Source organism: Xenopus laevis, chromosome 6L, assembly GCF_017654675.1.
Source record: "Xenopus laevis strain J_2021 chromosome 6L, Xenopus_laevis_v10.1, whole genome shotgun sequence".
Taxonomy (NCBI): Eukaryota; Metazoa; Chordata; class Amphibia; order Anura; family Pipidae; genus Xenopus; species Xenopus laevis.
In genome coordinates, this window is record NC_054381.1 from 62,534,509 (window position 1) to 62,550,943 (window position 16,435).

General features: G+C 38.7%; 1 protein-coding gene across 3 annotated transcripts in view; it reads left to right on the forward strand.

The window, feature by feature from the left end:
- The window catches only part of tns3.L (tensin 3 L homeolog), a 113,522-nt gene that overhangs the window by 39,025 nt on the left and 58,062 nt on the right, over nucleotides 1-16,435 (forward strand). For all 3 annotated transcript variants that reach the window (XM_018267548.2, XM_018267547.2, XM_018267549.2), the window contains 2 exons: nucleotides 5,088-5,153; nucleotides 6,257-6,355. In XM_018267548.2, coding sequence (XP_018123037.1) covers nucleotides 5,088-5,153; nucleotides 6,257-6,355 — 165 coding nt within the window. The remainder of the gene's footprint in view (nucleotides 1-5,087; nucleotides 5,154-6,256; nucleotides 6,356-16,435) is intronic.

Here is a 16,435-nt window from a genome sequence, read left to right on the forward strand (position 1 = left end):
AAAGAATATTGAACCCTGGAACAGTGGTGCCATGCAAGCCTGTAACTTTAAGCAAAGTTAGGGCAATGGCAGAGAAGAAAATGTATTGCCCATGGTAAATCTGTGTTATCATGAGGGACAAGTCTCTCAAAAAATGCCTTTTCCTTCAGAAAGCTTTGGATTGCAACAAGTAAACACATTACTTGCACAGATTTGGCTTAATCGTGGGCAAATTCATTTTAGGGCTATAGTGCACAATGAGATTAATTGCCATTAGTAAGTGTGCTCTTCCACTTGTGACTTGTCTCCTAAAGATGCTTTCCCACTGGCATTAATTTAAATTGCAAGTGGGAAAGCATACATGTCGTGCTTCTCGTGTTGGCTTGAAATGGCTTTGTGAGGCAACTTCCAGGTTTGAGGAGTATTGAGGAAGTTTGGATCAAGTACAAGGTACTGTTTTATTATAACAGAGAAAAAGGAAATCATTGTTTTCATTTGGATAAAATGGAGAAATGGGAAAATCCCTTTCCGTAATTTCAGTGCTTTCTGGATAACGGATTTTCTGGATAATGGATCCCATACCTGTACTGACAAAAACTATTATTTTCTGAAACATTTGTGAATAGCTTTCGTTTCTTTCTTTATTCCTGCTGGCCGGCAAAGAGGACAAGAGGTCGTTGTCCTGCGCTCCCCCCCCCATATGCGGCCACAGCCGTGCTCTCATTGCCTGGATCTCACACTCTGGGACAGGACATACAGATTGGGGCACCAACCGCCCCCCCCCCCTCTCTTATGCAAGCGCATCCATTGCTTTTACAGAGGGTCAGGAAGCACAGAAGTCTCTGCTAAACCTCAGAGAGTGCCCCCATGTGAAGTAACTTGGTGTTGCTGGGCATTTTGTGCTTAACTTGTGCTGCTCTAGGCCTGGGCATTGCCAAAAATTCAGGCCTGTGGCCAGCACAAAAAAATCTTTTGCTTTCTGTATGTTATATTGCTTCTTTGTTTACTGTAAACAGTTATCAAAAAATAAAGATTTTATTCCAACATGGGAGCCGTAGGGTTAAAATCATGCAAAAACCAGCTTCAACACTAAAGCAGCTAAACTTTTTTTTTTTTTACTCTAGTAATTAAACCTGTAACATTTGCAGTAAGTTGTTGAATGTAATAGTACAAACTAAAAACATTTATAGTTTAGTTTTTACTTGATTTTTCCCAAACACTGTTCAGTTTGCTCTTGAACTGGCAAAACACAACTAATTGCCCAGGCATTAGTATAGCTGGTAGTTATGTTCTTTTTCTCCTTTTTCTTTTGTAATCGGTTCAGGCTTTTTAGTTAATGTGTATGTGTACTTGTACAGTTTTGTAATCCTAAAAATCATTATTTAGTTTATAAAATGTGATGTAATTCAAATCCTAAGCGTGCTGGGAGCTTTGTGTATAAAAGACCATTCCCGGTCAGCCTGGTCCTGAAGAAAGAAAGGCCTATGAAGAGACCTCACTGTAATCCTTTTATCCAGTTAAATACAATTTTTCTGGTGCCTTAAAGGGGACCTGTCACCCTAACAAATAATTCCAAAACATTTTATCATGTTAGTTGAGTAAAATAATTCCACACAGGAGAAGAATGCTCCACCTTTTGCTCAATCAACCTTGTCAGGTGCTAGACAGCAAATAAGACCCCCTGCTCAGGGTCAGAATAATCTGCATCAAAATCCAAAGTCGCTGTAGCACACTGTTCGTTTTGGTAAATGCTAAGGTGATTTTATTGGCTCATTGTAGACATGGCAAAGTTTCGGGCCGCACATGACTCTTTATCAAGCCTAAACTTGCACACTGAAGGTGGTGGAGTATCACAAGGAGATGGGGGGAGTTCACGGGTGCGCCATCTTCTTCTCTTCAGTAATCTTCGTAATGAGACCGATGTATCAGCGCATATGCATTTGGAGCGATTTTTTTGTTTGGCGACAACTGCTCATGTGCCGAACCTCGAAAAAATTGGCAAAGATTACTGAAGCGGCTGAAGATCGCACCCGTGAACTCTGCTGGACAGAATCTGCACGTAGGGGTAAGTAAAGAGTTAGGGGCATTTGCCTGGGGTAGCAGCTAGGCTGGAGGGGTTGGAGGGAGTCTATGTAGGGTAGGGGGAGGTTTTTTTTTTATTAAGGGGTTGTTTCTCCTTTAAAGTTTCATTTTTCACCACCTTATGTCTTTCTGGAGCAGCTCTGGGGTATAGGGGTAAACGACTCTGTAAATTGTTCTAAACTGATACATTTGTTAATACATTTCTGATCTCTGCTGAGCAGAATCCATGAGTTTCATTAAAGGCAGCTGTTATAATTGATACAATATTTGCTAATATTCCACAAATGCTGTTGAGAAATGTATTGACTAATGTAACAAATTGTAACAGTTCAGAATCTGCACCTGGATCACTGAGCTGCCAGACAAACACCAGAGACAGGAGCTTCTTCAATGTTGGAAAAATGTGCAAAAATAAAACACCGAAAGCAATTTTAAAAAGTATTTAATGTTGGTGAACAATCTGAAAACTACTGAACTCAAAAATGTTTGGAAGGTGAATGACCCCTTTAATGTGCCCATACTATTAAAGCTCTTAACCCCCCTTATTACTGGTTTTTGGTTGATTTATATATAATTTTATGTGTTTAGTATATACACACATTTCTTGTAAATGTAAAATAAATTGTGTGCACTGTGGAAAATGTTGGCACACTATAAATCTATATACAGTAAAAATGTATATAATAATTATATAATACCCAAGCTAGGAATATCCTGTAAATATATCCTTATAAACGGTACTTAGTGATGTTGCTACATCAGTTATAATCTGATCTTAGTGATGGCAATTCTGTCACATGAATCACAAACTTGTGTATTATAATAAATAAAGTACCCTCTGTTGCAAAATATGAGGATATAAGAAGTCACCTCAGAGTTCCAGCCTCGTGCTTTTATATTGTCATGGAACTCCTTAGAAACTTATAGTATCCTTATATATTACAATAGGGGGTCCTTTATTCAATATATAATACACTGAATAGACAATAATGAATGCAAAATTCAAAAATTTTAGTAATAGCTAGTCTACTGCCACCTGTATTTCTTAATCAATACATTGTTTTACTCATTAACGTTTTCTTCACTTTTTAATGAATCACTGTTGCCTTTGGAGCTGTCTTTATAGAGGACTATAATCAGCTACACCATGGGAATGACCTAGTAACTAGTTGTAACTAGTAATTACTGCTTGGTTGATCATCAAAATGGAAATAAAAATGATCCTGTGACTTTGACAGCAACAACTGTATTCTTGCTGGATGCGGCCTACCATAATTTACTGCATTGCCAGTCAAGCATCAGTTGGAATATCTCTAAACAGAGATACAAAATTTGCCATACACTAACAGCTAACTTTCTTGTTCACATGAGATGTGCAATATGCCATGGAATTGTTTGTACAAGTATTGGCAAAAAGATGCTGAAGAAGCCCAATAGTACATAGCACTGCCCTCAGCAGGAGGTGTATATAGTTTAGATGTTTGATCTGTGTGTATTATAGGGTGAGATCTTTGGACAGTGCTGTACTTCTGGCACTATATGGTACCAGTGCTTGTCTTTTTCAGCATAGGTATTCCCCTACACAGGTATGGATACTGTTATCCAGAATGCTCGGGAACTGCTGTATTCTGGATAAGGGATCTTTCTGTAATTTAGTTCTTGATACCTTGTCTACTAGAAAATCATGTAAACATTCACCCCAATAGGCTGGTTCTGCTTTCAATAGTAGTTTGGATCAAGTACAAAGTACTGCATTATTATTACAAAGAAAAAGGAAATGATTTCTAAAAATCTGTATAATTTGGATGGGGGATGGCCTTTCCGTAATTCTAATCTTTCAGGATAACGCATTCCGGATAACGGATCTCATATCTGTACTAAGTTATAGTGTTGCTCATTGATTTCCATTTTGTCTCGTGGTTTGTGTGTACAGGTATAGGAAGGCCATCTATCATAGACTCCATTTTATCTAAATCAAGTTTAAAAAAAAAAAAAAAAGATTTACTTTCTCCATTTAATAATAAAACAGTGCCTTGTACTTGATCCAAGCCAAGATATAATTAATCCTTATTGGAATTAAAACCTGCCTATTAGGTTTATATATTGCTTACGTGATTTTCTAGTAGACCTAGGGGGGTGGCACATGTAGCAATTCACGGTGATGAGTCACCCATCGACAAATCTCCTCTTCTTCGGGCGACTAATCTCCCCAAAATGCCTTCCCGCCGGCTAGAATGTGAATCATCAGCAGGATGGCACTTGGATCTCTTCGGAAAGCAAGGCAATTTTGGCAACGAAGCGATTCAAATACTAGCCGACGGGAAGGCATTTCAGGGAGATTAGTCGCCAAAAGAAGAGGAGATTTGTTGCTGGGTGACTAATCTCCCCAGATCGCTACGTGTGCCACCACCCTTAAGGCTAAGGCCACACTAGGCGATAGCGCCGCGATTTGACTCGCGGCGACTTTTCGCCGCGACTTTTCGTCGCGACTTTTAAGCAATCGCTGGGGAAACTTTTGCGCTGGCGTCTATGGGGAATCGCGTAAAATCGCCAGCGTAAAAACACACGCGGCGATCTTTTCTCTACTGTCGCTCGAAATTGCCTCGCTAGGCGATTTCGAGCGACAATAGAAAAAAGATCGCCGCGTGTGTTTTTACGCTGGCGATTTTACGCGATTCCCCATAGACGCCAGCGCAAAAGTTTCCCCAGCGATTGCGGCTTAAAAGTCGCGGCGAAAAGTCGCCGCGAGTCAAATCGCGGCGCTATCGCCTAGTGTGGCCTTAGCCTTAAGATATGAAAATCCAAATTACAGAAAGATCTGTTGTCTGGAAAACCCCAGCATTCTGGATAACAGGTCCCATACCTGTATAATATGAAATAATGACCTATATGAAAGCCCTTGTCCCTAAACCTTGTGCTTTTGTCACCTCAGTTATATATAGGCTTAAATTTTAAAGCAGGGACACTTTTTATTATACACGTATACATTCTTAATGAAATGTTTCCATTTGTTACTTTATTGATAGATGACAGATTCCCTGAATACGGGAGAGTAGAACTAGTATTTTCAGGAAGTCCTGAAAAAATTCAAGGTAAGCAACATTTTGCTTTTATTGATCCTAGTAATATTCTGTTTATTTGTTTATGACCAGCTTATAACTGCACACTACAAACAATATTGACCCATATGTCAGACTAAGGTGATGGCCTCTCCGACCGATATCTGATTGGAACTTGTTCAGATATTGATAGGAACGACTGGAAAATCCCAATAGAGGAGGACCATATTCAGCAGTGGATGTGGTCCAGTTCTGGCAAGCCAAACAATTGCATCAGCCCAGATTGCCCCATCACATCTGCCTTAATTGTGGTTTATTATATAACTTTAAAGACTTACTTATTTTGTCGGTACTTTATATAATTTATTAAGAATTCTTACTCTGTTCTAAATGGGTCCATTGCCTTGCCTAATGAAAGAAAATGTAATTCAAACAACTTTACCATATTTTTAATAAAATATCTTCAGTGATTTAAAAGTTATTTGAAAATGTATTTTCCAAGCTTTTTTTTGTTTTTAAGCTAAAATTCAAATCAGGTATTTATTAATCTAAAAGAACGTTAAAAACTTGAATCTAAAACTTTGGCATCTAAATGCTTGCAAGGTCATGTAGAAGACCATGGGAGTTGTCCCAATGAAAATTTAAGATACTTATTTAAATCAAGATTTAAAAAAAAAAAAAAAAAGGTTGGACTCGCCAATTAAAGGTAGAGATTTCCCCAGGATTTTATGTATAAAAAATCTGCGGACTCTCTTTTTATTTAGGCCATGCCTACTTTTTGACAACTCTCCCTTGACCACCCCTACTTCAAATTCATAGTCACAAGGCTTCAGACTTCATAGAAACCACAAATTAACATGTTAATATTAATCTGTGCAAAAGCAACTCCCCTACAGCAGTACTGTAACGTGGGTGATCCAAAAGAAAATGGTACATTTTTTAGCCAATAGCTGGGCACATGGATTCTGAGGGGGGCAAGCAGCCTGTTACAGGACCTTGGTCCCTGGTGTATGGGGACCAAGGTCCTGAAACAGGCCTGTCCCCCTCAGAGTAGTGCAAATATAGTAAAAATTGCCTTAAATTAAAATTTGTAAATTTGACCACAATGATTTTTTGTTTTATATGTTATGGTACAGAAAACATTCCTTACAACCAGGGAGTAACAATTGACTACAATACCTCTGATCCTCTAATACGATGGGATTCATATGAAGATGCAAGCATTATCAGTGAAGGTTAGTTTGCTAATGTATTTCTCTTTTAATATCATGATTGCAATAAATGCTTTTCTATTCTTAACAAAGGCAGAGGGTGATTATTTTTTTTTGTTTGGGTAGGGTAAGTCTAATGTTACATCAACAATTTCTTCACCTGTGATTTTCCACTGGCTGGGAAACGGCTGATTCAGTCCCATATTATAAGCATTGGCAAATGTTGTAATTCACCTGTCTGAACACACAGGGAGGATTTTTGTCTAAAAATGCACTACAATCTGAAATCTGTCCCATACATGGGCTGATTGAAGTGCTTCTTACTAATGGGCCCACAGGCTGCATGGTTAAGTACAAAATCTTTTTTCACTTGCCATAGACAAAGCCCAGACTACTTTGAAATTAATATGCATAGCACTCTCATCAAAATTAAAAAATGTTCAGTTCATCCACATTACGATCTGTCACCGAAAAATTCCTGAAACGGCAAAAATGTATGTGTGTGTACACACACACACACACACACACACACACACACACACACACACACACACACACACACACACACACACACACACACACACACACACACACACACACACACACACACACACACACACACACACACACACACACACACACACACACACACACACACATATTATGGTAGAGGCAGGCTGCACAACCCAAAAAAATTCACAACCTGGGTGCTCTAGTCAGGAGGATAAATACAAACAGTCTTTCTCAAAGACAAGGTTTTGTCCTTGAGAAAGGTTCGGATTAATAAACCTGATCACTTTTTTCACAACATCAACTGTTTGACTCTCTATGCAAATCCTGTGAGTGCCAGTAATAAATATATATATATATATATTGTAATGCAGATATATTCTGGTCTTGCAAAAAACAATGGCTGCCTTTTTACAGCACTTTCAAAGTAACACAATATAACAGTAGATGAGGTTGAGAAAACACTTGCATTCAACCATCAATTCAGCCAACATATGGGTGTAAGTGAAAGTAGCCAATGTGATCTGTTAGCTGATCCAGAGGAAGGTTAATTGAACTGATACAGTAGTTGCTAATATTCCTCATATACTGCTAAGAAACTGCTAAAAAACTAATTGTATCAACTAATGTAGCAAATTTATAACAGTTCAGATGCTCCTGGATCACTGAGCTGGCAGACTGAAACCCCTGAGACACGAACATTAAACTTTATACTTCAATTTTGGGAAAGCAGTAAAAAGTAAAAGATGGAAAGCAATTGAAAAAAGTCTTTGTTTATTGTGAACAATCTGAAAATAACTCAACTGAAAAAAGTGTTTGGAAGATGAACAACCCCTTTAAGGAAACCGTCACCAATGTCCAATCACAATGGTTCCATTCAACTATTCAGGTAAGTGTTGGCTGAAACACACAAAGGTGTGAAATTGAGATCTGGTCACAATGGTACCATAACGACTGCATCACACCTTCACACTTTTTTTAGTTACAGCGAACACCTACTTGAATAGATCTATGGAACTACCATTGACCATTAATGGTATTTATTTTTTGTGCAATGTAAGTATGAAATAATCCCCACATACCAGACAAGCAGGTGGAGGATAAGCAGCTACTTTGTCTCTTGGCCCTGATCCCCAGCAAAAACACTATCCTGGGTAAAGCGCAGTCTCACCTACTTGGCACACACAGATCCGTTCTTAAACTTTCCCATCTGAAATCTCCTGAGATTTTCAGTGCAAAAGCTCATGATGACATCACTGAAGTTACCAGGTAGGAATTATTTTCTAAAGACACTAGTCAGCAGTACCCCTTGCCCCTCCCCCAGACAAGCTCAAATTGACACATTGATCATTTAGAGGTTTTTTATTTTTTTCTTTAAAATATTCTTTAAATTTTTTTAGGCAAACAGGTTTGGGGTCCCCAAGCCTTAATGAAAATCTGCCTATGATTCTTAACCTATGGAGCATGATATTTTAATTTAGGGCTTTTTTTATATTCATTCTAAGCACTGTTTAAATATCTTCATATACTGAATATAACATGTTTTATGTGGATGTTGCATGCTACTAATTTTAATTCAGTTCTGTTTTTCAAATGTGATTTTAACAAGTATGCATTTTTTGTTGTTGAACTGTATTTAGTACTTTAAATAAGACCTATAGGCAGCCTCTTGTTCCCAACCCTGTGGCTTGCAAGTAACATGTTGTTCACAAACCCCTTGGATGTTCCTCCCAGTGGCCTCAAAGCAGGTGCTCATTTTTGAATTTGTGGCTTGGAGGCAAGTTTTGGTTGTGTAAAAAACAGGTGTACTGCCAAAGAGTCTCCTATAAGCTGCCAGTCTACATAAGGTCTACCAAATAGCCAATCACTATATATTAATACTTGGCAAGCTTTTTTTTTTGTTTGTACTGGAATCAGTTATTTCAGTGAGATCTAATTCATGTGCTAGGAAAGGAAGCCCCCTATAATATATTGGGTCTGACTGTCAACTAGTATCTGACACCCTGCATGAATGAAGAGAGAATGAAGAGAAACAGATGCTGAGAGAGGGAGTGAAGATAAACTTGATTATTACAGAAACGATGCAGAATATTTAAATGATTATTATTAGAAAATCTCTTATTTCAGTATGCTGAAGCTTATAATAAAATACAATTTGATAGTTCCCCTTTAACATAAATAACTAAAAAAAAAAACAATCATTCTGGCTTGCATATGGAGCTTCTCAGAAATTATTGGAATACCTTTTGAGCCGTGAAGTTTCCCAGATACCGAACATTTACCTGTGACCAAGCAGTAACCTCTGGGACCTAAATAAAATGTCTGGGATTTTTCCAAATAGACATTCATGGTGTCTATCTTGGCTTTAAACCTCTTTAATCCCTCTGAAACACTCCTAATAACTGGGAAGCTTCTTTAAAGTTGATAAATCAGGTTGTTCAAAGAAGATATTTGGTATCAATCTGGTGCTTATATTAGTCCCGCGGATTATGACACAAATATCTACCCAATTATGGTCACTTTAATTGTGTGAAAATTTGCAGTGTGGATAAGCAACTTTTGATGGCACAGTTGTTACTCAGTGACACTAAATATTAAAAGATTTTTGTATAATACTGCCCTTTATTTGCTTGGAATGGAAGGTTCTCTTCTTTATATTAGTATTAGTTTTGTAGCGTTCTACCTCTACGTTACCCCTATTACATAACTGCATTCTTGTTTTAACCTTTCTTGTAAGAATGATCAGAATGTGATGGATGGATAGCTGCAGTCTACTTGCGTGTATAAACATGAACAGGAGATAAATCTTTCAATAACAAGATTCCATTCCACACAGTTAAAGTAGCTCAGAAATTGCTCAAGCAAACCTTTACTATTAATACTGAAAATACAAGTTATGCCTGTGTCATTAATACTATATAAGTTGGCAACAGTGGCTGATAATAAAAGGTGCTCAAAATTCTTATTGAGGGGGGACACATTGCTTGAGCTGGGAGGGCATGCATCCTCCATAAAAAAATCTCCCATATATTATGGGAGGAGAGGAGATATGGGTTCCATTTATAAAAACCTTAATTACCAGAAAATGCCTGCTAAGGTGTGTAAAATAGTTTCCCTTGCAGTTTTGTATATAGATGTTCCGTTGTGCCTATTTATACATTTGTATATATGAGCTAAGCAGGAATGTATACAGTCTGGTCTGTGCAAAGTCTGTTGATATCAATGATAGCAGTGTAGCAAAGATGAGATCAATAAGTCATATATATAGATATGGCACTTGTTCTCTAGAATGTTTGGGACCTGGGGTTTTCCGAATAGGGAGTCTTTGTGTAATCTCCACACCTAGTCTACTAAAAATCATTTAAACATTAAATAACCCAGTAGAATTGTTTTGCCACCAAAATGGATCCATGCAGCTTAGTTAGGATCAAGTACAAGACTGTATTATTATTATTATTATTATTATTATTATTATTATTTATTATTATTCTAAAAAAGGAATATTTAGAATTATTATTTAGAATTAGATGACCTTCCCATAATTTGAATTCCAGATAAGTGATCACATTCCTGTACTAAACAAGATTCTTTTGCGATTAATCTAATTACTCTCCATTATATGTATGTTACAGTAGAACCCCCATTTTACATTTTTCAGGAGACCACAAAAAATGTACCATATGCCATAGGTTTTACAAGCTAAGGTCCATAACCTATACTTATACACATGTATATTTATTCGCAAATGGTTGTATTGCCCATGTTTTTTCCTGAACTCTAAAATATTGCACTTCTGTGCCCGTTTTTTGGGAAATCTCAATGTGCACACATTTTCGCAAATGTCTCGCAAATGAGATGGGTCTTTGCATGAGTGCAGCCATTGTGCGAGGTTGTTCACGAAAATAGCGTTGATTGTAATTTAGATTTGCAATTTGCTAAACAGTTTTGCAAATATCTTCTCCGCCACCATAGTCATGGTGTAACCTAAACGCAGGGAGTAAGCATAAATATTTACAGATTTACAGAATATTTTGCCAGATTTAAAAAGCTCTTATGTACATTCATAGTGCGAAAAAAAAATTGCATTTCTGTTTGCACATAAAATACACCACTCTTATCCAGCTCTATAAACATAACCATGTGCAGGGCAAATGTAATCACTGTGCAAATTATTCTGCCCTGTGCAAAGTTTGTAGTAAGAGTTTCTTAACCCTTTAAGTGCCACCCCACGTAGAATCTACGTTCTGTGGGAATGACACTTGAAATGCCACAGAACGTAGATTCTACGTTCTGCAGCATATCAGGGTTAGTGAACGGAGGAGCGGCTTTTCAAGCCGCTTGCTCCGTTCCTTTTTGTTCCCCAGCCCCCAGGCAACGAGCAGGGGCTGGGAACGAGTGGCCCCTGAGGCGCGATCGCCCAGGGGCACCAAGGCAGCAGCAGGCACGTGCAATATATGTGCCCTGCTGCTGCCGGCACTTTCAGAATGGAGGAGCGACTTGTAAAGTCACTCGCTCCGTTCTAAGTGCTATCCTCCGGTTCCCCAGCCCCTAGGCAACGAGCCTAGGTGAAGAACAAGGGGCCCCTGGGTCGCGATCGCCCAGGGGCCCCTAGGCAGCAGCAGGCACGTGAAATCTACGTGCTCTGCTGCTGCCTGCACTCTGTGAACAGAGGAGCGGCTTGTAAAGCTGCTCGCTCTGTTCAGACTCATTCCCCAGCCCCCAGGCAACAAGCCTAGGCAGGGAATGAGTGGCCCCTGAGGCTCTATAGCCCAGGGGCCCCAAAGGCAGCAGCAGCACGTGCAATGGACGTGCTATGCTGCTGCCTGCACTTCGTGGCCGCTAAGCTCCGCCCCTTTTACCGGATCATCAGAAGAGGACGGTGCCATCTCTGCCTGCAGCTCTCCTGGACGATCTGGACCCTACTACACCCAGGTTAGTGCCCATCCACACACACACAAACACACACTTATTTTCCCATTACACACTTACATTCACACTTACACACAATCACATACATTTTTGGGGGATCAGGGGGGTCACACACATTCACAGCACCCCCACACGCTTGCACACAACATGCAATTGGTCAGTTGTACACACACATACATGAGGACGATACATGTTTGTGCAATAAAGTAAAGAATTTTTTTACCGCTACCTGGAGTCCTGCTGAGTGCGTGCCAAACTGCTGATTTCCAGATTCTGATGTCTCCCCCATGCTGAGGGTTCGGGGTGCAGCACCCGGGCCACTGAACGGGAGTGGTGAGTGACCCACAACTTACAACTTACAATTTTGGATAGTTTAAAGCGGAGGGTTCGGAACCATTTTAGAACAGCGGTGAGCAAGTTTTGAAGAATACAATAAATAACCGCTAGTTAGAAAAGATTCCAATATATAATATCAAATACACGGCGGGGGGTTGGAGCGCCCTTGTCTCCCTTCCTTAATTGTACACACACATACACACTTACACTATGTTGTGTCTTTGTTTTGTTGTTTTTATCACATCGTCTGTTTATTTTGCCTGAAAAAACTGTTTTATTGCCATTGTGAATAGCGTATTCGCTAATTGCACTGCGCAATACCTTTTGTATGTTATTTTGGTGATTATACTGCAATTTTGGTGATTTTTGTGCATTTTTAGCCATTTTATTGCATGTTTAGCCATTTTATTACATTTTCAGCTTTGCGATGGTGTTGTTCCCCTGTTTCTGTCTGTAAAACTTATTTGGCCATGCTAAAATATTCAACCATTGATTCTGACTGCTGATTACAGTAGGCGGAAAAAAAAAAGCATTGATTTTTGCGGTTTTGTTGGATTTTAGTGATTTTATACCATTTCGCTTTGTTCTTTGTTACTTCATTTTGACCATGAAAATTTTGTCTGCTATATAACCATTTGGAGGTCTCTGTGTGCAAAATAGTTTGGTAAATCTTTTCATATCAGGCATCAAACTGTTCAGTACACCCCTGGCGTTCATATTTAGGATGACTTTTGCTGGTACGTTACAAAATGTGGGGTATATAATGGGGTAAAATGCTTGCTTTGTGACTATTTTCAGAAATTCCATAAAAAGCGGTATGTTTAGCATTGCTTTGCGGTTTGGTAGTTTGCAGTAGAAAGATGCAATTACCTGCTTTAGATTCGTCTGAATGTGTACTTTCGGAAAATATATGGATTTCTAGGGTCTTCATACTGTTAGGGGGTCTTATGGTGCATAATGCACATACCAGGTGCTTGTATTGTAGCAGTCAGAGTGTCATGTGAAAATTCATATGTACTATTTTCATTTGGGCGTCTCTGTATGCCACCTAGTTTGGTAAATCTTTTCATATCAGGCATCAAACTGTTCAGTACAGCCCTGGAATTCATGTTTATGATGACTTTTGCTGGTACGTTGCAAAATGTTGGGTATATAATGGGGTAAAATGCTTGCTTTGTGACTATTTTCAGAAATTTCATAAAAAGCGGTATGTTTAGCATAGCTTTGCGGTTTGGTAGTTTGCAGTAGAAAGATGTAATTACCTGCTTTAGATTCGCCTGAATGTGTACTTTCAGAAACTATATAGTTTTCTAGGGTCTCCATACTGTTAGGGGGTCTTATGGTGCATAATGCACATACCAGGTGCTTGTATTGTAGCAGTCAGCATGTCATACGTGAAAATTCATTTGTACTATTTTCATTTGGGTGTCTCTGTATGCCATCTAGTTTGGTAAATCTTTTCATATCAGGCATCAAACTGTTCAGTACAGCCCTGGCGTTCATATTTACGATGCCACATAGTTTGGTAAATCTTTTCATATCAGGTATCAAACTGTTTAGTAGACCCCCGGCATTCATATTTAGGATGCTTTATGCTGGTAATGATACATGGACGACACAATGCTGGAAGGTTTAAGCTTTGAGGCAATTTTCAGGTATTTCACCAAAACTGCCATTTTTGGGAAAGCCTTGCGACTCAGTAGTTTGGAACAGAAAGGCATGGGTACCCATTTTAGATTCGGTAGAATGTGTCCTTTCCAAAAATATATGGTTTTGGGGGGTAAACCTATTTTTCTGTGTTTTTACCCCACAAAAAATGCAGTCAATGTGTTGATTTTTCATTAGCTGAAGTTACCCACAGGACTATTTGTATGAGCTAACTTCATTTTGGGGCCTCTAAATGCCAGATACTTTTGTAAACCTATGAGCAATGGGCACCAAACTGTTTGGAGGACCCCTGGCAATCATATTTAGGGTGCTTTTTCTTGGTACCTAATGATACATGGGTGATATGGTGCTGGGAAGTTGAAGGTTTGAGGCAATTTTCAGATATTTCACCAAAACCGACAATTTTGGGAAAGCCTTGCGACTCAGTAGTTTGGAACAGAAAGGCATGGGTACCCATTTTAGATTCGGTAGAATGTGTCCTTTCCAAAAATATATGGTTTTGGGGGGTAAACCTATTTTTCTGTGTTTTTACCCCACAAAAATTGCAGTCAATGTGTTGATTTTTCATTAGCTGAAGTTACCCACAGGACTATTTGTATGTGCTAACTTCATTTTGGGGCCTCTAAATGCCAGATACTTTTGTAAACCTATGAACAATGGGCACCAAACTGTTTGGAGGTCCCCTGGCAATCATATTTAGGGTGCTTTTTCTTGGTACCTAATGATACATGGGTGATATGGTGCTGGGAAGTTGAAGGTTTGAGGCAATTTTCAGATATTTCACCAAAACCGACAATTTTGGGAAAGCCTTGCGACTCAGTAGTTTGGAGCAGAAAGGCATGGGTACCCATTTTAGATTCGGTAGAATGTGTCCTTTTAAAAAATATATGGTTTTGGGGGGTAAACCTATTTTTCTGTGTTTTTACCCCACAAAAAATGCAGTCAATGTGTTGATTTTTCATTAGCTGAAGTTACCCACAGGACTATTTGTATGAGCTAACTTCATTTTGGGGCCTCTAAATGCCAGATACTTTTGTAAACCTATGAGCAATGGGCACCAAACTGTTTGGAGGACCCCTGGCAATCATATTTAGGGTGCTTTTTCTTGGTACCTAATGATACATGGGTGATATGGTGCTGGGAAGTTGAAGGTTTGAGGCAATTTTCAGATATTTCACCAAAACCGACAATTTTGGGAAAGCCTTGCGACTCAGTAGTTTGGAACAGAAAGGCATGGGTACCCATTTTAGATTCGGTAGAATGTGTCCTTTCCAAAAATATATGGTTTTGGGGGGTAAACCTATTTTTCTGTGTTTTTACCCCACAAAAATTGCTGTCAATGTGTTGATTTTTCATTAGCTGAAGTTACCCACAGGACTATTTGTATGTGCTAACTTCATTTTGGGGCCTCTAAATGCCAGATACTTTTGTAAACCTATGAACAATGGGCACCAAACTGTTTGGAGGACCCCTGGCAATCATATTTAGGGTGCTTTTTCTTGGTACCTAATGATACATGGGTGATATGGTGCTGGGAAGTTGAAGGTTTGAGGCAATTTTCAGATATTTCACCAAAACCGACAATTTTGGGAAAGCCTTGCGACTCAGTAGTTTGGAGCAGAAAGGCATGGGTACCCATTTTAGATTCGGTAGAATGTGTCCTTTTAAAAAATATATGGTTTTGGGGGGTAAACCTATTTTTCTGTGTTTTTACCCCACAAAAAATGCAGTCAATGTGTTAATTTTTCAGTAGCTGAAGTAAAGTCCTGGACAATTTGGATGTGCTAACTTCATATTGGGGTCTCTAAATGCCAGGTACTTTGGTAAACCTATGCACAATGGGGATCAAACTGTTCAGTGGACCCCTGGCAATCATATTCAGGGTGCTTTTTCTTGGTATCTAATATAGTGTGTGATATGCGGAGCAACAAAATAAAACCTTTGAAGTGATTTTTCAAAATTTTGATACATTTTTATAAAAACCGCTACGTTCAGACAAGCTTTGATGTTTGGTAGTTAGGAGTAGAGAGACATAGTTACCCATTTTGAAATCCGCAGAATGTGTACTTTCTAAAAATATATAGTTTTCTGGGGTAAACCTACAGTTTCAGGATTTTGTGGCCTTGGAATCTAAAGTATGCCGTTTTCTGCCTTCTGCTTTCAAAATTCGGTAATATACTGCCGGGAGTTTTTGCTGTACAGATGTCCTAAATCTGGCTAAAACTATACATATCTGGTATTGGCACGTTCGTGAAACATGAGGCTTTCCAAATCAGTTGGATTTTCGTGCGTAAAATGAAATATTTTTCTAGTATAAATGCATATATTGTGAAAAATAGGATTTTTTCATTTTTTTTTTGTATTTAGAGCTATAAATCTTTTTGCAGAGGTGGAAATACATGACAACTCAGGCAGATTTAGAAAGCTCAGTTTCTCCCGAAAAAAACAATGTATAGTTTTCCTAGGTAAACTATAGGTTTCCCCTCAGAAACTAGTACAGTTATGTGATCCATTATCCAGAAACCGGTTATCCAGAAAGCTCAAAATTTCCCCCCATAGACTCCATTTTAATCAAATAATCCAAATTTTGAAAAATGATTTCCTTTTTCTCTGTAATAATAAAATAGAAAAATCGAAGATATAATTGATCCTCATTGGAAG